At 52.6% G+C, this 24,698-nt stretch overlaps 9 protein-coding genes across 9 annotated transcripts; 4 read left to right on the forward strand and 5 right to left on the reverse strand.

Annotated features, from left to right (window-relative positions):
* Nucleotides 1-298: 298 nt before the first annotated feature.
* On the reverse strand, nucleotides 299-1,826 carry N7474_011019 (putative peroxisomal 3-ketoacyl-coA thiolase (Kat1); the record flags this gene model as incomplete). The annotated part of the gene is made up of 6 exons (XM_057202429.1): nucleotides 299-337; nucleotides 386-497; nucleotides 548-612; nucleotides 677-1,525; nucleotides 1,576-1,671; nucleotides 1,728-1,826. 6 exons carry the CDS (start codon nucleotides 1,824-1,826, stop codon nucleotides 299-301), a joined length of 1,260 nt encoding a protein of 419 aa, XP_057047713.1.
* Nucleotides 1,827-2,621: 795 nt separating this feature from the next.
* On the forward strand, nucleotides 2,622-4,747 carry N7474_011020 (putative bifunctional fatty acid transporter/acyl-CoA synthetase (FAT1); the record flags this gene model as incomplete). The annotated part of the gene is made up of 5 exons (XM_057202430.1): nucleotides 2,622-2,907; nucleotides 2,959-3,114; nucleotides 3,170-4,316; nucleotides 4,373-4,522; nucleotides 4,576-4,747. The coding sequence occupies 5 exons, from the start codon at nucleotides 2,622-2,624 to the stop codon at nucleotides 4,745-4,747; spliced, it is 1,911 nt and encodes a 636-aa protein (XP_057047714.1).
* Nucleotides 4,748-6,031: 1,284 nt separating this feature from the next.
* On the forward strand, nucleotides 6,032-7,850 carry N7474_011021 (putative autophagy protein (Atg22); the record flags this gene model as incomplete). Its single annotated transcript, XM_057202431.1, has 5 exons — nucleotides 6,032-6,186; nucleotides 6,236-6,270; nucleotides 6,335-7,090; nucleotides 7,145-7,431; nucleotides 7,485-7,850. The coding sequence occupies 5 exons, from the start codon at nucleotides 6,032-6,034 to the stop codon at nucleotides 7,848-7,850; spliced, it is 1,599 nt and encodes a 532-aa protein (XP_057047715.1).
* An 801-nt stretch (nucleotides 7,851-8,651) lies between these two features.
* N7474_011022 (sugar porter family MFS transporter) lies at nucleotides 8,652-10,436 on the forward strand (the record flags this gene model as incomplete). The annotated part of the gene is made up of 4 exons (XM_057202432.1): nucleotides 8,652-8,754; nucleotides 8,820-9,641; nucleotides 9,690-9,909; nucleotides 9,971-10,436. 4 exons carry the CDS (start codon nucleotides 8,652-8,654, stop codon nucleotides 10,434-10,436), a joined length of 1,611 nt encoding a protein of 536 aa, XP_057047716.1.
* A 319-nt stretch (nucleotides 10,437-10,755) lies between these two features.
* Nucleotides 10,756-11,920, reverse strand: N7474_011023 (KRR1 small subunit processome component; the record flags this gene model as incomplete). Its single annotated transcript, XM_057202433.1, has 2 exons — nucleotides 10,756-11,814; nucleotides 11,861-11,920. 2 exons carry the CDS (start codon nucleotides 11,918-11,920, stop codon nucleotides 10,756-10,758), a joined length of 1,119 nt encoding a protein of 372 aa, XP_057047717.1.
* A 1,624-nt stretch (nucleotides 11,921-13,544) lies between these two features.
* On the reverse strand, nucleotides 13,545-14,927 carry N7474_011024 (class I SAM-dependent methyltransferase; the record flags this gene model as incomplete). The annotated part of the gene is made up of 7 exons (XM_057202434.1): nucleotides 13,545-13,572; nucleotides 13,620-13,797; nucleotides 13,853-14,091; nucleotides 14,183-14,304; nucleotides 14,436-14,501; nucleotides 14,559-14,720; nucleotides 14,787-14,927. 7 exons carry the CDS (start codon nucleotides 14,925-14,927, stop codon nucleotides 13,545-13,547), a joined length of 936 nt encoding a protein of 311 aa, XP_057047718.1.
* A 3,929-nt stretch (nucleotides 14,928-18,856) lies between these two features.
* Nucleotides 18,857-19,842, reverse strand: N7474_011025 (uncharacterized protein; the record flags this gene model as incomplete). Its single annotated transcript, XM_057202435.1, has 2 exons — nucleotides 18,857-19,336; nucleotides 19,417-19,842. 2 exons carry the CDS (start codon nucleotides 19,840-19,842, stop codon nucleotides 18,857-18,859), a joined length of 906 nt encoding a protein of 301 aa, XP_057047719.1.
* Nucleotides 19,843-20,398: 556 nt separating this feature from the next.
* N7474_011026 (gamma-tubulin-complex subunit SPC97) lies at nucleotides 20,399-23,198 on the reverse strand (the record flags this gene model as incomplete). Its single annotated transcript, XM_057202436.1, has 4 exons — nucleotides 20,399-20,480; nucleotides 20,534-20,751; nucleotides 20,801-22,779; nucleotides 22,856-23,198. 4 exons carry the CDS (start codon nucleotides 23,196-23,198, stop codon nucleotides 20,399-20,401), a joined length of 2,622 nt encoding a protein of 873 aa, XP_057047720.1.
* A 355-nt stretch (nucleotides 23,199-23,553) lies between these two features.
* Nucleotides 23,554-24,565, forward strand: pup2 (proteasome core particle subunit alpha 5; the record flags this gene model as incomplete). The annotated part of the gene is made up of 5 exons (XM_057202437.1): nucleotides 23,554-23,578; nucleotides 23,636-23,648; nucleotides 23,711-23,789; nucleotides 23,876-24,219; nucleotides 24,286-24,565. The coding sequence occupies 5 exons, from the start codon at nucleotides 23,554-23,556 to the stop codon at nucleotides 24,563-24,565; spliced, it is 741 nt and encodes a 246-aa protein (XP_057047721.1).
* Nucleotides 24,566-24,698: the final 133 nt, after the last annotated feature.

The following is a 24,698-nucleotide window of genomic DNA, read 5'->3' on the forward strand; positions in this document are numbered from 1 at the left end:
TCTGAGGGGAAAGCAGGAACAAGAACCGCCATCGGTCACTTGATGACGCCGGGCACGTGACTGGGGCGGATCGGATTGGTTGGGGTCACTTGATCCTGGGCGGACCCTAATTCGGGAGAGATGATGACAGATAGGGATGGATTAGAGTAGAGGGAGCCGGGCTGGGAGGGTGGTTAATATACTTCATGCTCAAAGCAGATCGTTCGTATGTACGAGCAGGTATTCAAAGTTCACTGATCATATGCATTTATCAAATATATACAAGCACAAGCATCTACAGCATCGCATCACCCCGACTCTAGTGTTCCGAGACAAAAATACCAGCCATACCCATGCCCTATCACAGATTAGAATTGCCACATTTAATACAAGGAGAGTGACTTACCGTTCCAACACACATCGAGGTCACGGCGACCCGCTTGTTCTGCCGGCGCAGTTCCGACAGCGCAGTGACAACTTGGCGCGCACCTGTTGCACCCAAGGGGTGACCGATAGCGCTATCCGCGAGTCAGTGATTAATACTTCGGTCGATCAGAACATGACTTACATGGCACCGCCACGAGGGTTCACCTTGGACTCATCCAAACCGAGCTTGCTCACACAGTAGACTCCCTACCAGCATACGGGTTAGCTCATGTACTACGTCCACTACCCGACAAGGACCCTCCCTACTTACCATCGATGCAAAAGCCTCGTTAATCTCGAAGATGTCGATCTCGTCCTTGCTCAGGCCAAACTTGTTGAGGATCTTGGGAATCGCGAGCGATGGCCCAATACCCATGATCCGGGGCTCCAGACCAGCCACCGTAGCACCGCAAAACTTGCCGACGATCGGCTGGCCCAGCTCCTGTGCCCGCGAGCGCTTCATCAGCACCAGAGCCGCGGCGCCGTCCGTGATCTGGCTAGCGTTGCCGCCCGTGGTGGCACTGGGTGTCCATTGCGGGAAGGCAGCGCGAATCTTGCTGAGTCCTTCGGCGGTGGTGCCGTAGCGGATGCCATCATCCCGGTCAACCACGACCTCCTTCACCTCGCCGGTCTTGGGGTCCTTGACCTGAGTCTTCACCGGGACGATCTCGTCGTCGAGCCACCCGGCCTTCTGGGCACGCTCGGCCTTCTGGTAGCTGTTCGCTGCGAACCGATCATGTTGCTCGCGCGAGATATTGAATTGCGCGGCCACGTTCTCCGAGGTCTGGCCCATGGGCTGCGCGTTCTGCGAGGCAATAGGGTGCGAAGTGACCTTCTCTGACATCTCCGGGGCGCCACCGTCAGCATTGGTGCTCATGCTCTCAGCACCCACAGCCACACCAACGTCGATCGACCCAGCAATGATCTGGTTCGCAATGTTCTGAACGGCCAGCAGACCCGACGAGCAGAAACGGTTCGCAACCGAGGCTGCCGCGGTCACGGGGAAGCCAGCGGCGAGGACGGCGGAGCGGGCGACATAGCCGGAGCCGGGACAGAGGACGTTGCCCACGCAAACATCCTCGACGAGGCTGGGGTCGACATTGGACTTTTCGCGGACAGTCTGGACTCCCAGTCAGATAGATTTCCTACCACAAATTACAAGCACCATACCGTCAAGAGAGAAACTAGGAGAGTGTCCAGCGACGTATCCTTCAATCCACCCTTCCGCGCCTTGGTCAGTGGCGTACGAGCCAGATAGGTGATAACCTGCCACCCGTTCCATTAGCCTCCCCAATCGCGCTTGCGGGGCAGAAAGTACATACCACATCATCCGGGTTTTTAGCGAGAAGCTTCTGCCGAGCAGCTCCAGGAGTGGATAGCTGGTTTGCGACAGAGGATAGCCGTTGTTGTGGCGAGGACATCGTGTAGAACAGATAAAATGTTGTTAGAAAATGGGAGAACAGTTTCCCCACGACTACGGCGCGCTATATTATTTATTCTTCTGGGGGCGGGGGGAATGAACCGCGGCTCCTGGGACTTGTGACTAAAGGAAGAACCGAGCGATTATGCTGTCTTGACCGAGCCGAGCTGGATGTCCGCCGAGCGAGCCCTGAACGGCATCGGATAGCCGGGGCAAATGCCGTCCTGTTCGGACCTGATTATGTATGATACCGTTACACTGCCCACCTCGGCTCTTGATACTTGGCTCTAATTGGTGGAAATAGAACCTTGTTACACATTTAGCGCAGCTTAATTGTCACCATTATCACAATGCAAAGCCACATTGAAGAGTGTGCAAATAGTTGAAGCTGGAATATTGAGCTCTCCCTGTTCCTTTTGTCCCCCATTTGGCCTAAAGATCAAATTTACCATTCCAAACCCGGGGGTTAAGCGCCAAGACTCCGACCGTGGGGACTGGTATTGTCGTTACACATCTGGTACATCTCGTTCTCCCCACAGTCGTTCCCCAATGCTCCTTGGATGACATTTCCCCTGAAATACGGGGAATAAGCGGTAATTCAGAAAATTCCACTGGAGACGTGCCAGGAATCGGACCATTGGCAATGGGCGTCATCAACGGCAGATTGACCCTTGCCCGCATCCGCCTCACATCCGCGTCCTGACTCCGGCCCTCGGAGGCTTCGTATAGATAGATCGCACATCTCCGGTGCGGCGCTTTATTCTGTCACAACAATTTCTCACTTGGCTTCTGCACAATGGACCTGCTTTCCGAAGTCAGCGCGCCTACCGTGGCCATGGCATCCGCTCTGTCGTTGGCCGCCGGGGCCTATCTGAACGCGAAGCTCTCCATCTCCACCGATCTCTCACAGCTTGCCGGCGATCGCGCCTTCGCAGCCCGACTAGGTGAGCGCATAGCTCAGCTGGGCGACTCTACGACCATCTATAAGATGCTAGAGCGGGTGGTCGAGGTTGAAGGGCAGGGCGCGGCCGATGCGCTCTGGTTTGAGCACAAAACATGGTCATACAGCCAGTTGAAGGAGTGTGAGTGTTGAAAATCTGCATATTAATTATATCGACTAATCGGTGCTACAGTGGTTGATCGATTTGCCGCTTTGTTGCATGCTCGCGATATCAAGGCTGGAGACTTCGTGGGCGTCTTCACAATCAACTCGCCCGAGATGGTGGTTGTTCTCTACGCGCTGTCAAAGCTTGGTGCGGTGGCTGCCATGATTAACACCAACCTCCGAGGTACGCAATTCTCACTAAAATTGCAAGAAGGGAAAAAGTCTAACGAGTCGAAAAGATGATACATTCATCCATTGCCTGACTGTGTCCGGGTCGAAGTTCATCATCTCAACCCCAGACCTGTCACAACATGTTTGCGCCGACCTACCACACGTGGCATTCAATCTGTCATCGTTTAACGATATCTCCACCGGCGCCGTTGAACTTATCACTTCAAGCGACCTGCAACAATTCTCTCCAACCGGAGTCGAATGTGCTAAACGTACTCCCCGCGATCTAACCGCGTTGATCTATACATCTGGTACCACGGGCAAGCCCAAAGCCTGCGGCGTACGCAACATTATGGCACTGGTAACCTCAAACACACTTCCAGCGGATGCGAACAACCGGGCCAAGTACTCCCCGCTACGCACGTACTCATCTCTGCCCTTGTTTCACGGCACGGCCTTCTTCACGGGGGTATGCTACTCCGTAGGCAATGCCGGAACACTGTGCCTGAGACGGAAATTCTCTGCCTCGCAATTCTGGAAAGACGTCCACGACTCGCGCTCAACACGCATTCTCTATATCGGCGAACTATGCCGCTATCTACTATCCACGCCACCATCCCCTTACGACCGTAACCACAACTGCATCGTGGCCTCGGGCAATGGCCTACGCGGCGAGATCTGGGAACGCTTCCGTCAGCGATTCGGCGTTCCCGAAATCCGAGAGTTCTACCGTTCCACGGAGGGTTTGGCCAAGTTCGACAACCACGGTGTCAGCGCTTGGGGTGCTGGGAAAGTAGGCTTCTCGGGCCCAATCCGCCGATTCCTCGAGGATGATACATTTATTGTCAAGTATGATCCTGAGACGGAGATGCCGTATCGCGATCCTGTGACTGGGTTCTGTGTTCGCGCTCGTCTTGGTGAGGAGGGTGAGGCCATTGGCCGTGTGCGTGACCGTGGCTTGCTCACGGAGTATCTGCACAACGAAGAGGCTACTGAGAAGAAGCTTATCCGTGATGTTTTCCAGAAGGGTGACCTCTTCCAGTGCACAGGTGATCTTGTTGTTCAAGATCTATCTGGATGGGTCAAGTTCCAAGATCGCGTTGGTGATACATTCCGCTGGAAAGGAGAGAATGTCAGCGCAGGTGAGGTCCGGGATCACATTTGTCGGATTGACGGGGTTCACGATGCCGTGGTCTATGGCGTCAAGCTGGGCGGGTAAGTCTGCATTCTCCCTTTCAAATTAACCTTTTGTAACAATATTTTGTCTTCAGATATGATGGTCAAGCTGGCGCTGCCGGCATCACTCTCGAAGAACACTCCTCGGCCGCCGAAGCCGATCTCATGTCAAACTTGTACGGCGCGCTGAAGAAGAAGGGTGTTCCATCATACGCACTGCCTCGACTAGTGCGTATCACAGAGAAGTGAGTTTCCTTACTCCTTTTATTTCTGACATAATTTCTGATTATCTTAATAGAGTTGAAACGGGAGTCACGTTCAAACAAGCGAAGGGCGATCTCGTCAAGAAGGGCTGGGATCCTCGCAAAGACTGGGCAGGAGACAAGCTGTACTGGCTGAACGGCACAGTCTATGAAAAACTGAATGATCAAAGCTGGACAGAGATTGAGAGCGGCAGAGCTAAGCTTTAAGCGCCCGAGGATGCAGATAGGCATGGTGGTAATACATATTCGACAAGCCAGCCCGATGGTATATCAGCATAGTATATCGTAACCAAGTCTGGAACGGGGCCTTGGTTTACCGAAGTTGTTTGATAGAGACATTACTGTACAATGGAAAGAACGGATCTCTTGCTTCAAACCCCGTGAAGTAGAAATCTGAAATCGTCCATCGGAATGTGGCGTATTTGATGTGATGATTTACATCCATAGCGCCCCTTTCCTTTTTCAAAAACCGACTGCAAAGACCGATTGTACACAGCATGAATTTCTTGCACCTGTAAGGCAGAACTGCAGTTTTACAGAACCCCAGCCTATCCATTCGAGAGCTATTCACCCAAGAACTCAAATTTCCGATCCATGATTTCATGTAGAATAACATGAATCTGGTCCACTTTCAGGAGATATTGAATTTCCTGATCTCTCATAATCCCACAAGGTACAGTCCCTACCTGGGATCCGTCAAATAGGCACGCATAACCTTCCCTGGAAAGCAGCCTCCGGCCCATGGTTTAGTAACCCTAAGTTGCTAGTGTCGCACAGACCCACGTGGTGGATGCGCTAGCCTAGACCGTTGATATCCTGCCGAAAATAGTCCTATTCGACGAGCTGGCACCACTATGGCTACCATAGAGATTGTACTGGGAAGTTGTTAGTAGCACGCATTTGTAAAGTATTTGTTCTGATGCGTCTGTAAGTCATGGGGTGGTGCATTTCTGTTTGTCTTCTCTCAAGCATTTCAATTTTTTTTTTTGGAGTCGAAATTAACATTCTACAGTTTTCTCTACCCGGTGAAGCGGTTTACCTAAAACAGCCCTGGTTGTATCCCCATGGCGCGCCGTCTTCGTTCTTCCGGACATGGTTTGACAGTATCGCAATTCAATTTTTCCCGGGGGTGCATTCCTGTTATCTTGTTCATGTCTCCCCGTGCCGGATTATCGCGAAACATCGGCATCCATGGTCCCGGCTGAGTGTCCAAGCGTCCGGGACCAAGCAGCGACTAGGCCGGGGGAGGTTAGGCTATCGCGATCGGCAGTCTCACTCCAACGCCAGTGGCTGGCACTCCCCGTGGCTCTGTGAGTTCGTCCGCGGGGCTCGGCCAGCCGGGGGATCTCATTTAAATCGTGGCGAAAAGTCGCTCAGCTCTCCTTTTTCCTTTTTTTTTTTTTTTTTTTTTTTCTTTTCCCTCTTTCCTCTTTTCCTTCCTCAACCTGCGTGAAATCCAACGCAGTAATAACAACAACATCAACGGAAAACATGGACCGGGACCAGGAACAGGGCAAGGACGCGATCCTTACCTCTGACGAGGTGGCTCCCGGCGGAAGTCCCTCGGCGGAGGACAAGCCCACCGCGCCCGATCAATTCGACGATCAATACCGCACCACCCAGAAAGAAATTTGGGCCTACTATTCGTGCGTGGTTTATCGAGTTGGCTGTGCGGAGAACTAAAACCCCCTGTAGCTACTATGTCGGCAACAACGGCCTGTCGCTATTCAGTCAGTTTTTCGTTCTTTTCTTTTCCAACATCCATTTCAAAACTGACTTTCAACCCGAAAATAGACTTTGCGCCGACAGCCTTCCAAAACCTGTTGTATCAGGCCGCTCCGGCCAGCGGGCTACTGTCCTTCGCAGGAGAACTGCGCAGCATCAACAGCATTGTCCTGCTCAGCAATGGAATCTCCTTTGCCATCCAGATCGTCGTGTTCATTACGATCGGTAGTTTCGCCGACTTCGGCTATTGGCGCCCTAATATCCTGATCGTCCTGTCTCTCGTGGCCTACGGAATCGGTTTCGGCTGGCTGGGTGTGCACACCGCGGATCAATGGCATATCGGCGTGGGATTGTACATCGTGGGTTTAATCGCCTATCAGACCTGTCTGACCTTCTGGACCGCCGCGTTCCCGAGTCTGGCGCGCAACACCGCCCATATGAAGGAAGTGGCCAACGAATATGTGTCGGGCCAAATCACTCGCGACCAATACGATTATGAGGATACCATGACGCGAAGCAAACTGTCCAACGTCGCATTTGTCGTTCAATCGGTGACTGAGATTGTTATTCTGGCCATCATTGTGGGAATCATGTTCGGACTCGACGTGGATGCTAGTCAGGCCAACAACAATTGGGGCCTCAGTGTGCTCATCGCCTTCGTCTCGGGCGTGTGGCTGCTGGTTTCTTTGCCGTGGTTCTTCATGGAGAAACGCCGGCCTGGCCAAGACCCGGGCAAGCGGTCTGTTTTTGTGGCGGGCTTGTGGCAGCTCTGGCACGCAATTCGGCAGATCTGGCATTTGAAACAAAGCCTGGTGTATCTGATTGGTGAGCGACGGCTGTTGTGATGATTTTCTTGAATCATTTTCTAACCATCAATAGGGTATTTCTTGCTGGGAGATTCTCTCAACACGACTGTGACTGTCATCGCGACCTTGCAGAACAGCATCGTCGCCTACAATACCCTGAAGCTGACATATCTTCTGATCGTCGGGATTGCCGCGCAGGGTGTCGGGATCTATGCATTTTGGTGGATCCAACAGCGTTTCAAGCTGGGCACCAAAACCATGTTCAACGCGATTGCCTTTGGAATCATCCTGCTTGACGGCTGGGGCATGATCGGAATCTGGACGGACAAATTTGGGTTCCACAATGTCTGGGAGGTTTGGGTATGTCCTCCTTTTTGACTGGCGGTGTGAATATCAGCTGATATATCGTATAGGTCTACCAAACATTCTACGGGCTGTTTATTTGTCCGTGGTACAGTTACTCGCAGATCATGATCTCCGAAGTCACTCCGCGCGGTCATGAGTTCCTCTTCTTCAGTCTTTTCAGCATTATCGGCAAGACTTCGTCTTTTATCGGCCCCATTGTCTCAAGTGCTATCATTGATGCTTCGCCCACTCACAACCCCTCGACCCCGTTCTACTTCCTTTTTGCGCTCAGTGTCTTTAGTTTCGTCGTCCTTGTCTTCTTTGTGGACCTCAAGCAGAGTCGCCTTGAGCAAGAGTCATTCCTGCAGGATAAACTGCGGAGACTGGAAGGCAGTGATATGTCTTCTGAAGGAGAGAGGTCCTCAACAGTCTGAAATTGACTCTGTCTTCAGACTTGTACATACATTGATGATTTTCATGATGAAGATATTGTGCATCTATTAGGAAATACACCGAAGTTCCACTTTTTACTTTGACGGCGGATACTGCATTTGAGAAATGTCAAGAGATCACTCATCAGAAATCTCGATTAATCCCATTTTAGATGGACAACCCGCAAAACTAACCCTAGTTCATAACCACGGTGGCTCTGGACAATCCGTTCTTACCCGACGTCCATCCTGCATCAAATGACTACTATACTGTAAGCGGGCATATTGTGTTGCCCGCCACTCTCCTTGTACGCCCTCAGGTTTCATCTCGAGTCCGGTCTGTCACGACGTGTTTCTCCCGCTACATGCCTTGCGGTGTAGTAGTTACTGCCAACTGTGTCCCCGGTTTTGGTTAACGGGGCTCTGCGTCCTCGTGGTTTTAGGTTTTGGATGGACGCACTGCTTCGACACGAGTCTCCTAGCTATATACGGAGATATGCAGGTTCAATTCCACCTGGGAACGGAGAACCCCTGTATACATTACCGGTACCTTCCTGCCCCCAAGAAGACGTGTAGATGCAACGTTGAGAGCGCTCGTATAGCCAGACACTGCCAGAACAGACGTAGTAGCCGTCGCGTGTCACCGTTGCGCTCTCGTTCTCGCGTCTATTTCAGTTTCCACTTCTCTTTTTTCTTTCTTTCTCTTCTTCTTTTGCCTTGCATACTCTCTCTCTCTCTCTCTCTCTCTCTCTCTCTCTATATCTCGTGCTAAAGTGTGCTACAATCTATGGTTTTATTCTCGACATGGCGAACACGCAGCATATCGTGGGCACGGCCGACCTCAACCTCATCGAAGCCCCTGTTACCTGGCGCGCCTACATGATCTGTGGCTTTGCCAGCTTCGGAGGTCTGGTCTGCCTATCGTCTCCTTTAGATATTGCATTATATGGCTGACACGAAAATGAATTATAGGAATCCTTTTCGGCTATGACTCTGGTTACATCGCAGGCGTACTAGGCATGGACTTCGTCAAGCAACACTTCGGACACCCCGTTTCCAAAGACCTCGACCCTTCAGGGTTTATAATGGCTACCTCACAGAAATCGCTCATTACCTCCATCTTATCCGCTGGTACCTTCATCGGCGCCTTGCTTGGGGGTGGTATTTCTGAGCACATTGGCCGCCGCACCACCATCATGAGTTCCTGTCTCGTCTTCACAATCGGAGTCGCCATCCAGGTGGGAACGATTAACGTCACTGGTCTCGTAGCTGGCCGATTCATCGCTGGCCTGGGCGTTGGTGGTGTTTCGGCCACTGTGATTCTGTACGTCTCTGAGATTAGCCCTCGACGTGTTCGCGGGCTGCTGGTTTCTGTCTATCAATGGGCTATCACGATCGGCTTGCTGGTAGCATCGGGCGTCGACCAAGCCTGCAAGGATATGCCCGACCGCACGTCGTATCGGGTGCCGATTGGGTTGCAATTTATATGGGCTGCTATCCTTGCTGCGGGCCTCTTCTTCCTGCCCGAGTCTCCGCGGTACTATGTCCGGCGCGGCCGGATGGATCATGCGCTTCGCTCTCTCGAGCGAGTTCGCGGACAGTCTGGGACAGCACCGGGGATTCAAGCTGAGCTGGCGGAGATCAAAGCCAATTTCGAGTACGAGAAGCAGATTGCTAGCACCTCTTGGGCTGATTGCTTTAAAGGTGGCTTGGCGGCTCGTGGGAATCTGCGTCGAGTCATTGCTGGGACGTCCTTGCAGATGTTTCAGCAATGGACTGGCATTAACTTCATCTGTAAGTGAATACTATTGAATTCAAGGAGGAAGTTCTAACCGTACCTAGTCTACTATGGTACCACGTTCTTCCAGCAAGTCGGCATGTCCAACGCCTTCTTGATGTCGACGATCATGAATATAGTCAACGTGGTGACCACCCCAGCATCATTCTACATGATCGAGAAATTTGGCCGACGAACTCTACTTCTCTGGGGTGCCTGCATCATGTGTGTTTGCGAGTTCATCGTCGCCATCGTAGGCATTGCCGATATCCCAGGCCAAGCGGCGTAAGTAAATACATAACGTGATTTATATTATTGACCAAAACATTGACCATTCCATCTCCAGAAACATGTTTTTGATATTATTTACCTGCTGCTATATCGCCTCATTTGCAACGACCTGGGGCCCCGCAGCATGGGTCGTCATCGGCGAGATCTATCCTCTGCCAATCCGAGCTAAAGGCGTCGCTCTCGCCACGGCCTCGAACTGGCTCTGGAACTGTGTCATTGCCACCATCACGCCATACATCGTCGACAAGGATAAGGGCAATCTGGGTGTCAAGGTGTTCTTTGTCTGGGGCAGTGCGCTTTTCTTGTGTTTCCTGTTTGCCTTCTTCGTCATCCCGGAGACGAAGGGCCTCACACTGGAGCAGGTGGATAAGATGCTCGACGAGTCGACGCCTAGGACGAGTGCTAAGTGGGTGCCGCGAGAGACATTTGCGCATGAAATGGGCATGGCAGACGACCGGGAGGGTATAGTCGGTGCGGAGGAGCAGAAGACTGCCCGGGCAGTGCAGAGTGATGCGGTTTAGTGTTTGATCCGTATGACTGAGTCGATGCGCTGATGATTGAAGGAGAGGCACTTCTCAAAGGAGTTCAAAGAACGGGCCGTTTACACTGTGCATCTCTAGATTGAGCTCATCCTCTCTTGGAATGGCTTACTGGGATAATGGATTCACAATTATCTACGTGTATTGAGACAGAGCACCAAATATCATAGCAATCTACTTGATACTTATATTTTGTACAACAACTGATGTAAAAGATATCACACGGAACGAGAAATAGGAAACGCCAAATCCATGCTCAGCCATAAGCGCCAAAGACCGAAGAAAGAAGAAGAACAGGTGCTCACTCCTCTGCATCGGAGGACGCTTCCTTGGACTTGCTCTTTCTCTTCTTCTTCTTTTCCTTCCTCTCGGCAGCATTGTCTCCGTCGGCCTCGGCCTCGGCCTCGCGCTTCCGCTTCTTTTTCTCTTTCTTCTCCTTCTTCTTCTTCTTCTCTGCTTCGGCATCGGCGGGCAGTTGTTCCTCGGGCGCAACGAAATCCTTCTCGCGCTCGCGCATCTTCTCCTCGCGTTTCACGCGCTGGCGCTCGACCACCTCCTCCTTGTGGGCGCGGTCCTTGGCCTCCTTGGAGAGGAAGTACTCGCCGGACTCGATCTGCAAGTCGACCTTGCTCTTCTCCGGGGCGGGCGGGAAGGGAGTGTAGACTTTCTTGGACTTGTCGGTGACTGTGTGGGGGACACGGCGCTTGGAGAGGGTGCGCTTCTTGAAATTGGGCAGGAACCGGTCCCACGACTCGTTGACCAGCGTCGGGTCTTTGGCCAGCTCGCGCTTGATCATCAGCTCCTTGATGTGGTAGATCGGGTGGATGTTGGCCATGCAGTCGTCCACCACGCGGCGCACCTCCTTCAGGCCCTTGAACGGACCCATCACCGCCACCGTATTGCCCTGGACCAGGATGTAGGTGCCAGTCAACAACTCCAAAGCCTTGAGGGTTGAGCCGTTCGGTCCCAGGATCCGCTGTCGTCGCTTCACGAACCGCTCTTTGTTCCGGACCTGGTTACGGATCTTGATGATGTCGCACGCCACGTCGTCCTGGAGAATCTTCATCGCCTGAGATGCGGGAACGCTTCGCGCCAGAAGTTTGATCAGGTCGCGCGCCTTCAGGATCGACGCCGGGTCCCAGGTCTTTCGTGTTGTCTTCACCGTCATGCTACCTTCCACCAAATCCAGGGTGCACGCGATCCCCTGCTTCTCCAGCGCCAGTGTCACAGCCGGCCAGGCTTCCTTAAGGTAGACCTCACGGTATTTGGGGAAGAGCGTCATGAATGACGACTCTTCTGCGAAGCTGCCGGCCACATTGTGGTCGGGTTTGAACTCTTCGATCTGGATGGAGCGCGGAGCCTGTCAATTTTTCTTTCTTGGAAACAGTTTCGACGAGAGCGCATACCTTCCACTTGTCGATATCATCCGTATCCCACGGCTTGTCCTTCTTGTAAGTCGACGGCATCTTGGTCAGGGCGTTGTGGTGGTTGGAGAAATCGAGCGACAAATTCCCAAGAACTTTTTTTGTCCCGCCGCTTTTCCTGATTAGGTCATTTTAATGCCTGAGAATTTAGGTGTCCCGGCATGGCTCCTCTATGCTTCTTGGCTATTTGGACTTAAGGTCATAAACAGAAGAATTTGAATAGACTAATATATTTGAGCCGGGGGTCCGACAGACGCCTAGTAGGATAATTTATGACCCGTCCCTCTCATTTCTAAACAGAATAGACCAGTTTTCTTCCTCTCACCCTCCTGTCAAGCAGTCGAAGCCACTCAGCACGCCCTCAAAGCAATTTCTGTCCAGATTGACACCAAGGAGAGGATGTTTTTTCAATTTCCCTTCATTGAGAAGTTGTTCTGTCAGCTTCATGATCATGATCGTGAACGAATGACCCGACCCTCCAGAACAGATGGAAATCTAAGCTGATGCACCGAGGATGGAAGGTCCCCGGGTACATCTTGAAATACATCCATTTGTGTCGGGTGTCTAGTGATGAAGCAAAATAGCTAGATCATCTGATGAGACGGAGTAGGAAGATCATGACTACCGTGTTTCTGCCCAACGGGATCATTGCGTTCGTTTGCTCCCATCTCCTACAGCCACACCCCTTCACTTTCTCGCAGTAACAACATCAAGATAATCACTTTAAGATCTCTCGGTTGTTCTCTCTGAGAAATGCCGCTTCAGACCCAGCCTTATCTGGCTGTGTCTCTATGTCACATCCCTCCGAACCCCTTCAGGTCCAGACATTCCCAGTCAACTGTAATCGAACGTCTCGCTTGCTCTTGGGAGGAAGCTCGTGATGGAATCGGAGATTGTTTTCCTGGAGAGAATTAACTATGGCTCTGTGTTTGTGTTTGATGGCCAGGACTAGCAGCCGGCCCAGGCCTCGACTCCCCAGGGGCAGATACCGATGGTATGGATCGTACTTAACCTTTCCCGACAGCCCCTTCTTTCCGCTTGTTTCTCCTCTTCCATCTCGCATTCACTGGCATCATCAACAGCATTCACGGTTGATCAGCCCACGGATCTCGTCGCTGCTGGGGCCATGTTCGCACGTTTCCCAGAAGGTATGGTCGGCCTGACGCAAGATCCTCAGCTTCAGTGCCGGCCGATCGATCGGCCGGCACGGACCGCAACCCCTTCGACCCCGTGTGCTTCGAACGCATGTCGAGGGCCGACCATTGGAAGAATCTGAATAAAGCTCAGCTCCCGTCAGTCCACGGCGACTGAGCGTCAAGCATCCTATTGTCGGTGTCTGCGCGGTGAAGAGGGAATAACACTACAGGCGAACTCTCACTCCAGAGACTCAGGCAGCCCGCAAGCAGAGTGTGCTTTGGGACCATACGACTCCAGTGTCGAATTACTTGTCGACTTTTGGAGGTCTTCTCCGCTAGGGGACTTCAGCAGGTGGCAGAGCGAGGCAATTGTGCGATAAACAAAATTGGCTTGACTAACCCATGTCTTCCGCTAAATCAACATGTATATGCGAACCTCCTTGCAAAGAACAACAAACGACGACGAGGCGAATGCTCATCGACAACAGTCAATGTATCCGTCCTATACTTGCCAGACACAAAGGCACATCCTATGGTTTGCGCCCGATGCAAACATACCTGGCTTCGTCAGAAATATTGCGCACGCTTTTCTCGGGATGACATACAGTGGGAAATATGGCTTCAGATTATGGTTCCTCGCCTCCTCCTGGGCCTGCGCCACGAGAGAATCAAAAGTCGCCGTCGACATATGCAAGCGTTGGGTGAGCGGATATAGGGCGAGTGATCGGAGCAGCTGATTGATATTCTCGCAGTTGGATCGGCCAATTTCCCGCATCCTTGGGTCTGGATTCATGTCAGCGGACTGTTGCTGCTCAAGACAGAAGGTCAAAGTACGCACCATTGGACCACGCAGAGAGAGGCAGAGGGATCATCTTCAAGTCGACTTCAACAAGACCCGCCTCTATCAAAAGGTTTCGCAGTCTCGACCCGATTCGGAGGTCCTTCCTGTCCTCCAAGGACCGCATGTACTGCGTGCTCCATTTTCTCAGGGCATTCGCGTCCGTGAGCGAGCCGTTGTCAGACTGCACATTGTAGTAGATCTCCACCATCTGAACCCAGCCTCCTGGCTTCAGAACCCTTCAACACGGAGCGTGTCAGTGATGCGCGGTTTCGACCACAAAATGGCTTACAGCAGGCCTCCAGTTCACTGCGGGGGAGGGCGACACACCTGGCGATGTCACGGATATAGGACGACCATCTAGCTCGGTTGATGCCGGTCGCAAGCAGTCTGGAATGCACAAGGTCGAAGTGGTTGGAAGGGAAGGTGAACGTCCGATTCAAGTCGTCGACCTATTCGACGGCGCGTTAGCGACCATTCTGAAAAACTATGACTCTGGCATGGGCATGGTTATCACACCAAAAAAGGCCTCTTTTTTTTTGCCCAGAGCGCCCTGTCGGACCAAACTAGATGAATCACTTACCTGGAGCCACAAATTTTCTGGCACATCGTCCGGGCTCATGTGCGGGGCAATATCTATGCCGATGACCTTTGAACACATCAGTGTTAATGATCATCAGTATCGGTGACGGATCGTGCCACTTACCTCGCAATCGGGGTACTGCTCAGCAACCTCGACGGCCCAAGATGCGGACCCGTGGCCGCAATCCAGCACCCGCCGGGGTTGAGAAATGGGTGGGAAGATCAGGCGGTGATCGAAGATTCGGTGAAAGACCCGCTGCTGCACTTCAAGGCGTGCTGCTTCTTCCTAAAACCAGCGAGAGTCACCGTCAGTATGGGGCCCTAAAGCCGTGCAAATACTCTTTTGCCTTACCTCGTCTACCGGTCCGAAGTAGATGCGGTGATCGATTGCGTATTTTTGATATTCACGGCCTTGAACCGTGATGGTATCAAGGAACTCGCGGTCCAGTTCTACTGTCTGCGAATCCGGACTCCTTTGAAAAGCAAAATTCATATCGTTAGTGCTTCTTTCGTCCGAAACAGGGGCGACAAAGAAGGAAACCGTACGTCATGGTATTTCTGGCCCACTCCTGGCCTTTTTTGGATTCTCGGTCTGGTTATATCGTCCTTTCTGTCGAGGATCGAGGGGTGGATTCTCCGGATCGAAGGGAGTGTGTATCAAATTATAGGGTTTCTGGGGAAAGAATGGAAGGCGATTGATGACTTGTGGATTTCATGGAAATCCTCGGGTGCTGCGTGGGAAACGTCGGCACCAGCGGTAGGCAATTGTCGGAGAACGATGGCGGATCGCGCGAGAATCATTCACCCTTCGTGGCCGATTGCTGAGGGATGTGTGAGTGGCCCCAGTCATACATGGTATGTACTAAAAGGTATAGATGGGCCGACACTCCGCTCAATTCGGGCTGTGTCTCCTGAGCTCAGCAGGATTCTTGCCAATACTGGAAAAGACCAAGAATCTTAGGAGCAAAGGCTGAGCGCCGAACGTCGGGACTGTCTGTACGGAAGGAGACTCCGTGTGCGAACACTGGATACAAGCCGTGGTGTCGCCTCAGTGTCTTGCTCGGATGACCGGAGGGCCTTCTAGGGAAGTTCTGAGGGTCTCCAAGCACATGCCTTGCCACCGTGAACTACTACAGCACACGCGCCTGAGTGATGAGGACAGATGATTCTTTCTACTTCTGCGTCCTGAAGAACGGACCAGCGAGCGAACCCAAAAAGACAAAACAAAAAGCAAAAGAGCGGGTCGGCAGAGTAGCCGAAGCGTGAATAGTTCACAAGCAATCTGCTAGCGTGACTGACACCAGGATTCGCAGTCTCGTGTGTTTTCTTAAGGTCAGGCTAATAAACCTTGACCAAGCGGCTGTGTCATCAGCTAATAATGCACCACCATCTGCCGTCTTGCACTACTGGGTTTCGAGGGTCCAAGGACGCCCGACTGTGTGGATCAAGCGTATCCCGGCCTACCGCTGGTGCTGCATCTCACTGGGGCATCAATACCCAGCCCATGTTTCGGGCTAATTGAAACTCGGGGGCCCGATGTTCTGCAGCGGTTAAGGCGCGAGCTTACGAAAATTGCAAAAAAATCCAGTCTACCCACTTCCCTTTCCGGTCAAAACAATCGAAAGGAGACAAATGAAGATGATGTAATGAGGATCGATACAAAAATAAAAGACAAATGACGGGCCGCCCCCGCTGCGAGGCTCAACCAAAGAACCAAACATCCCAACTGATCGGATATCTGCAATAGATCCGAAGGCAAAAGACGGAGATTCGGATCTTGCCCCGGCCTTGCTTGCACACAGACCTGGCAAGCCCTGCATTCTTTCAGATTCTAGTGGCTCAAAGCCTGGATCTGTTCCCGCTGTCAGTGAGTGGTCAAGAACCCGACGGTTCGGTGAGAATGTTTCTTCTTCAAAACAACAGAAAACAGTTCGGCGAAGCTCCGAGGCCAACAGAATAATCTTTACGCGCTGTTTCTATGTACGTACCTCCGGAGCGGACAAGGGGCCCTTGTTTAGCCGGCCAGAGCACTACTCTAGTGAACACTACTCGGCCTGATGGCAACAACAAAAAATACTCCGTCGAACCAGAAAGTGGGGCTCGGACGGTCTCCATGGCCCAAGATCAGCGACATCCCTCGTTGGGCTCCATTCCCTCGGGATCCTGCTTTGTGGGTAAGATTCCTTTCTATCCCTCTCACCGCTTCTCCTGCGTGTCTTGGTCGTTGAGCCCGACTGCGTGGACTGGCTGTGCGGCCGGCGCCGCCGAGTTTTGGCACAACGTTCAACATATCTCGAAATAGAAGACCGTGACATATTGACTTGCATGACGGCCCAATTTGACCGAAAAGCCATGCATGCATGCAGGCATACATGTACCCTAGTGGGTTTTTGTTGGCAGGCCCTGCCGAACGGAAAACATTTCCATCGCGAAAGAAGGCAGTCCGCGCTCGCTCGTGGAGCATACTCCTTTTTCTCTCCGTGCAAAGACACGGACACACCTTCGGAAAGGCCCCACCGTCAAACAGCCTTGAACTTCCCAACCGAGCTGGCTGCATTGGATATCCTGGGGGCAAATCTCCGAATAGGACTTGACGCATCACAGAGGATCGGGGGCTCGGATCCACTCACTCTCTGCTGGAAGTCCGCACACGCCACGCCAACAATTCTTCGGGAGTCTAACCACCTCGCTGGGTGGGCTGGCTGGGTTCTCGGCCTTTTCCCATCATTTGCGTTGCCTTTCACAGCACAAGACAGTTATTATTCAGAGTTATTGTCTGACGGAAGTACTACGCTTACCGGATCCTTGAGTCCTGATTTTCTGCACGCCTGAATTTCCTGCACTCGCGCGACGTTCATGCAAGTTACCCACGGGGCAGAAAACCACCCGGTGTGTCGGGTCTCCTTTTTAATAAAAAAAAATAAATACTTTTTAATTGCGAGGCCGTATGGTCATCACACTATGCCGTGTTGGGTGTTTTCAGTGAACCCGACAGAGTGGTTCACACTCGGGAAGACACCTCAGCCTCGAGGGGGCCATGCGGTAAGGCCCCTCCCTGGAGGGAGTTAGGATTGAGCCTGGGGCAGCGTGGGCCGACAGAGCTGCCGGCAAAAGTTGCATTGATCCCGTGGTAGTGTAGCCTGTATGTTGTTACGTTGCAGCAATTGACAACCATCGATCAATCGTTCATACATGTCGAAAAGCCAGTGTCGTCCCGGTTTTAGGGAAACACCGGCCAAACTCAATGATCGACTCCGGGATCTCCCTCAACACTACTACATATCGGCTGCCGTACTCCATCCAGTAGGTCATAGTGCCACGGTGCCAACACACCGGTCCCCGTCGGCGCGTTTTAGGGATAGGGCCGCCGGTCCTGGCCAGGGTTTAATTTAGGCGTTTATCCGCTGCCCTGGGAGTATACCGGAGAAAATTTGGGATTAGATACTTAGTACATACTATGTCACTTCCAGTTTCAGCCCCTTTCTATTAACAAAGTAACTACAACTCCTTAAGGTTGTAATTACCTTTTTTGGCCCTGCTTGCTTTTCCAGCCCGATTCTGTACATGGAAAGGATTGGGGGCTTCCCCTTTTCTATCGCCGCAAACCGTCCGACTGTGTTTCGCAATGTGTCACAATTCCAGTCTTCCACGTGTTGACTCTCCACTGCCAGCGTGGATGAACCAGCGCATCGGGTTCGAGCATGGCTGGTTAGAATATTCTTATGACTCGAAACAAATGATCGCTTGGCTTATACAAAATTATGTATTATTGAATGTACACATGTGCCGTGGGGACTACATAAGTTGAACATTGTCCGGGTCATCATGGAGGGACGGATCTTGGGTACTTAGCACCTACCTAAATAAGTATGTGGGGCATAGACTTTGGAGTTCCACTGAACTATCTTGTTTTGTCTCTTCGGCCAGTCGGCGTGTTATATATCGTTCTTCAACACGGCAGTGTTACTTTTGACACATGAAATTTGGATATATATGTCACTGGAGACAACCATTTCAGATGAACACTGCACCTAACGAAGGTGTTACTACCTAACATTGAGAACATATTGATCTATTGTCAGCCATTGATGAACACACTCTGATATATGCGTCCGCCATCGTTACATCCGAGGCTACCCGGTGATAGGTAAAATCTCTCTGAAGAAGCGCACTAACCTTCCGAATCGATTGAATGATCGAACTCATGAATGGCACAAAGATGACTACCCCATGATAACCAACAGTCTGTCGGGGACTTCCTCGAATGTCAACAATTAAGAGAGAAAAAAAACATCACTGCCAAGTGTGTTCAACCACACATGATGTCCAAACACAACGCCAACCAGACAGAAAACAACCCGAAGCAAGAAGACCCAGCAAATACATAAATCATGAAAAGGTTCACCAGCCTTCAAGCACAGATTACCGCACGTCCTCCCTCCCCGCCATGAACTTGACACCCGCAGCAATAATCTGCATGACGACCTCGATCTCCGCCTCGTTGCGTGGCGCATAGATGAGCAGATACTCCGGCGGTAGATTCGGTACACACCCGGAGGTTGCGAATACGGATAAGAACGTCGACTTGGAGAGACCGGAGAGCGCGTGGCGCTGGCCCCATCCCGCTTCGATGACTCGTTTGCCTATACAAGATTGGTTAGGTTGATACATCACACGAGAAGGGGAGTACGTACAGTCCGCGGGCGACAACACAACATGCACGGAGTGATCGGACAGATCGTGCAGATTGGCAATCTCGCGGCGCATGCGTGTTGCAATAGCCGAGGCGGGGAGGTTAGCGGCGAGGAAGAGGGCATCGGCGTTGCCCTCGAGGAGGGATGCGTTTGTCTTGACGAGGTGGTAGTTGCGGTTTGCAAAGGAGCTGAAGCTTGCGCGGAATTTCTAGACATGATCCATTTTATCAGCACTGCAATTACAGATAGCGAGGTAGAGGTGGGTAGTTGTATAGATAAGGTACGCACTTCCTGCACGCGCTCCACGGGGATCTGCGTCAACTGGCGCTGCGGCGAAACATGCGGTCCAACAACAGGCCGTGAATCGGTCCGTGGCACGGCGCTGAGCTGCTCCTCCGTGAGAAAACCCTCGTCGCCCTTCCCGTGACCCTCGGCCGCTGCCACGCGTCGGTCATACACGTCTGTGCTGAGCATCTCGCGGCCCAGCGGCTGCATGACCAAACGCACGTAGAGCCATCCCAGGAGATTGTCTGGCACGCCGCCGCCGCCGTAGGAGCGGAAGGTGCGGTAGTCGCGGTAGGCGGCAGGGACAACGACGCTGGTGCCTAGTAATGCAGCGGCAGTGGTGAGGACGAGTGGGAGGCGGTCATGCTGGGTGAGTGAGCGAGGGAGCCTGAGGGAGCGCACGGCGGAGCTCAGGGAGTCGGTCGACATCGCGGGAGGGATGCTTTGCGAGGAGTGAGTTTGGTTCCAGAGTGTGCGCCGCTTTTTATTCTCGATGCACAACTGGCTGGAGTCAACAGGGGACTAATGACGTGAGATGCGCGCGATATGGTGGAGAAAATAACAATTCGGCTGTGATCGCGGCATTTCGGGCACCGCCGGCGCAATATGTACTTTGTCAACAACCACATTCTAACATCCCCCCATCATTTGGAGAAACTGTCCTGGTTTCTAGTCTAGCAGTAAATTGTAGATCGCGAAAATTGTGAATCGTGACTTGGATACATCTGTCTATATACACATGCGAGAACTGATCTCCGCTTGCTTCTATCTTATCAGGCCCCCCACACTCAAGGCAGCGGAATCGCGGTGCCGCCGGAGTACATCACGGCGCGATGTCGCAGAGGATACTCGGCGTTTGTCTGAAGCAGATAGGTTTGGGCGCCTGGTGACCTTGGAGCGGCGTATGGTTACTCTATAACAAGTAAAAGTAGAGGTCCTGAGCTCAGGAGGAGGGAATATGTCCAGGGTATTATGCTGTACGCTTTCAATCTTCCTTGCTAATAGAGCTCAGTGAATGTGCGAGCTTCAGAAGTACCACACTCTCAGTCGCAGCGAAATAATTCAAACTGTGAAGTGGCGAGTTAGAGAAAGAATTGATAGTAGAAAAGGAGCTACCCACCTGTCCATCAAGATCCGCAGATGGCGGTTGAAATGGTCCTCGTACCGCTTGAGTGTGTCCTCGAGCTTGCCAATGCGCGTTGGATCATACCCCCGCGCATCGGGGCCTCCAGCCTTGTCCCCAGACAGATCCTGGTCGGCCGAGGCCAAGGCGCGGGAGAGCGATGCTGCGGTCCAAGACGCGAACATGGTACAGCAGGTCATCAGCTTAGAATGAATCTGCTGAGTATTAGCAGTCTCCTTCCAAAAGTCAAAGAGAGCCATTTACCTTCAACAGCTTGGCCTGGGTCAGCATGCACTCCTTGAGACATGTATCCAAGAAATCCACATGGTCCTGCATCAACTCGTCCACCGTCCGGTTGACCTGTTTCGACTCCACCGCCGACCCCTTGGATTCAGCCCCCTCGGCACCGTTCACACGCTCCATCAGTCCAACCCAATTGGGCTCGATCACCTCTGCCGTGCAAAAGTACAGCAGCTGCTGGACAAAGACAAGCATCTTCGCCCGCAGGTTCCACGCACGTCGTTTCCACATCTCCAACCGAGGATCTGAAGATTTGTGCCGCCAGCTGATCGTCTTGTTCTGGTCGGCCCAGGACGTGACCAGCAGCGTCTCCAGGTGGCGCAATGACAGCAGATGCCGGAAGATGAGCTGATACCGCAGCACGGTCTTGCGGCTGATGACTAGCGACAGAGGGAATGGCACCGAGTAATCCAGCTCGAGCGCATCAAATCCGACAATATCCTTGTCCTCCTCGGCGATTTGAGACGCAGGCGTCTGCTTCTCAAATGCGGCTTCCGGGTTGTCCTGATCAATCCCCGAGACGCTGACGACCTGCATCAACCACTTCGTGAGCCCGATCTTGTTCATCGAAACTTTGACATCCTCCTTGAATGGATCTTGAGCAGCAATACTACCCGGTTGGCGGAGGACAAGGTCCAGCAGTGACTGAAGCTTGCCCTCATTTACCACACGCGCTGGCTTGCGCAGCTCTGAGGCACCAAGCTCCAGGAAATACGAGAAGAAATCCGAGCGATCGAGAAAGAAATAATGTTTCAAAGAGCGGAATCGAGTCGTGAGCGAGTTCTTCGTCAAAAGGAGATTCAATAAGGACGCATTCGCATGGGTATAGGCGGCATTGACATTCTCCAAAAACCGCGGGTCATCAAGCGTCTTGGGCACATCCTTGACGGCTTTGCTGACATCGACGCCGCCGCATTCGCGGACCACGTTCAGATACTTGCCCGCCAATAGAACTTTGTCTCGGACACTGTCGAGCTGCGGTGGAACCTCGTTGTCTCGGATGGTGTAGCGTTTCTCCCAGTATTCATCGGTATAGTCTTCCTCAAGCTTCTCCCGCTTGATCCATTTCTGCTCCTTCACCAAGAACTCTGCGTGAGGGTCTTTGATGCCTCCATGGTGCAGCCATTCATTCAACATGTTCATGTAGGGCCGACTGGCGTCCCGGAGCAGGGTCTGCAACAGAGTCTTCGTGGTGGGATCACCGGAGAACATGGCGAGACGTTCAGTCAATAGGCGCAGAACGTTGCCTCCTTTGCAGATCTTCCTGCTTGCACCGGGAACTAAATCTCCTCCTTCTTTGAGCTGCTCGAGGATATTATCGACGTCATCAAAGTCATCAATTGACTCGTCGAGGTCTTGATCCAAAAGGCCATTTCGTCGCAGAAGTTCCTGGCCTAAAGAATACAATTGAGCCAGACACTGGCTGGTGGGCATCGTGTGGAGATGGAGGAGGTGCAGCGTGAATGTGGGGTTGTTCAGTAGTTGGCCTTCCAGCTGAGCAATGAGGATGAGGTAGTCCTTGAGTAGTTTGCGGATGGACGCGCACAGCGCATGGCAGACGGCTCCATACTCGGCGCGGCTTTGGATTTCCACGAAGGCCTCCATGGCACTGTAATGGGTCGCCATCTTGAGCATGGACTGGGTGAGATCCCTCAGCGTTGGGTCCAAGCCCGACGCCAGCTGGAAACTCGGGCCGGTCAGGCGGTCCTTCTCAATCGAGGGATCGTAAGTGCTTTTGTAATGGATGTATTGGCCCTCAAGTCCCATGAATACAAACAAAAGGTCCTCCAGGATTGCAGCTTCTTGTGCGTCAGACGATAGCTCTCGAAGCGGTCGGGGGTGAAGCGACTGCGGGACCATGGATGCCAGCGGAGGCACTGATACACGACATGCTAGTGGAGCGGTTGAGTGAGCAATCAACGAGGCCTGCGGATTCCATGGCACTGTATAGTCGAGCAATGGTTAGCACTTGCATGTCAACAGACCGAATGCGACAGTGTTGTGTGTTGGAATACTGACGATCAGCGGTCTCCTTCTTCCGAGCATTTGGACTTGTGGCACCGGCCGGCGCGGTCTTCTTTTGCCTTGAATCTCCTCGGTTTGCAGCACTGGAAGATTCCTTGACCGGATTCCTGGCGCGCACCTGCGCCTTCTCTCTGGTCGTGATCACCGTGCGCTCGGTGCGCTTTTCGGATTGTTTCACGTCTCGCGACGGATTTTTCTTGTGACCCGATGAGCTTGAACGTAAGGGGTCCATATTCTCGGGTTGTAGTGGTTCATCCCCGGGAGTGGACTTGTCGGTATCGACGCGACTGGTGGCCGCGCGGGGTCGTGGAGGGTTCATATAGTCATTGACGGACATGCTCCCGCGAGGATATGGGGGAGTGGCGTAGCGTGCAGCATAGGAGATCAGAGAGAGATACAGGACACGGCAGAGACAAGACAAAGACACGCCAGAGGAGAGAGTCGAGGAGGTCTGTTGCCAGTCGCAGCGAACCAAACAAACCAGGCAAACAAACCCCTTCGAGCCTGAGGCAGCCACACCAGGCACTCGCCCACTTGCGTAGTTGAAGCTTGGGGAGCTCCATCTCATCTCATCTCATCCTCTTCCTCATCCATCACTCCCTCCCTCCCTTCCCTTCCCTTTCCTCTCTCCCCTCAAGCCTAACTCTCTACGTTTCTTCCCCTCGGTCACCCATTGCGTCAACTCTCCCACCATGTTCATCGCACGATCGGAATACGGTAAGCTCGTCCGTCCTTCTCCTCTCCGCTGCGGAAGCAACTAACCCTCCTCTGCAGACCGTGGAATCAAGTACGAATGCTCTTTCATCGCCTTGTGTTGCACCATCAGTCTGACAATGACCCCTCTCACAGCACCTTCTCCCCCGAAGGCCGTTTGTTCCAGGTCGAATACTCTCTCGAAGCTATCAAACTAGGTTCCACAGCGATCGGAGTACGTCCCTCCCTCCCAACGTCTGGATATTTCAGTTCTGCTTTTATTATTCCCAAGAGGATACCCAGCTCTAATGTCGACCCTAGGTAGCAACATCCGAAGGCGTCATCCTCGGCGTTGAGAAGCGCGTCACCTCGACCCTGCTGGAGGCATCCTCCGTAGAGAAGATCGTCGAAATCGACCAGCACATCGGCTGCGCCATGTCCGGCCTGCAGGCGGACGCCCGGAACCTGGTCGAGCACGCCCGTGTCGAGTGCCAGAACCATGCCTTCCACTATGCCGAACCACTGCGCGTCGAGAGCACCACACAGGCGATCTGCGATCTGGCGCTTCGGTTCGGTGAGAGCGGTGACGACGAGGAAAGTGTCATGAGCAGACCGTTTGGGGTGGCGTTGTTAATTGCGGGTTATGACGAGGATGGTCCGCAGCTGTATGTGTTGTGTTGTGTTGTTTCTCAGATTGAATTGTGGGTGGGCTGATTGTTTCGACTTGACAGATATCACGCTGAACCCTCGGGTACTTTCTACCGGTATGATGCCAAGGCTATCGGCTCCGGAAGCGAGGGCGCGCAGGCCGAGTTGCAGAATGAATACCACCGCTCCTTGACGCTGCCTGAAGCCGAGACCCTGGTGCTGAAGACGCTGAAGCAGGTCATGGAGGAGAAGCTGGATGCCAAGAACGTTCAGCTCGCGAGCGTGACCAAGGAGAAGGGTTTCCGCATTTACAATGACGAGGACATGGGCAAGGCTGTTGCGCAGCTGGGCGGGAATCAATGAGGGAGATTATATATCTCTCGCGATCGGTAGCCTGCCGATCTGTTTTGTGTTGTTGTTGGAAGCAATAGAAAAATAATTGACGAATTGATCCAACGCCTAGAGCTCTTTTTTTCACTCGTGCAGTCCGATATGT

Source organism: Penicillium riverlandense (genome assembly GCF_028828495.1).
Source record: "Penicillium riverlandense strain IBT 135883 chromosome Unknown utg000011l_segment0_segment0, whole genome shotgun sequence".
NCBI lineage: Eukaryota > Fungi > Ascomycota > Eurotiomycetes > Eurotiales > Aspergillaceae > Penicillium > Penicillium riverlandense.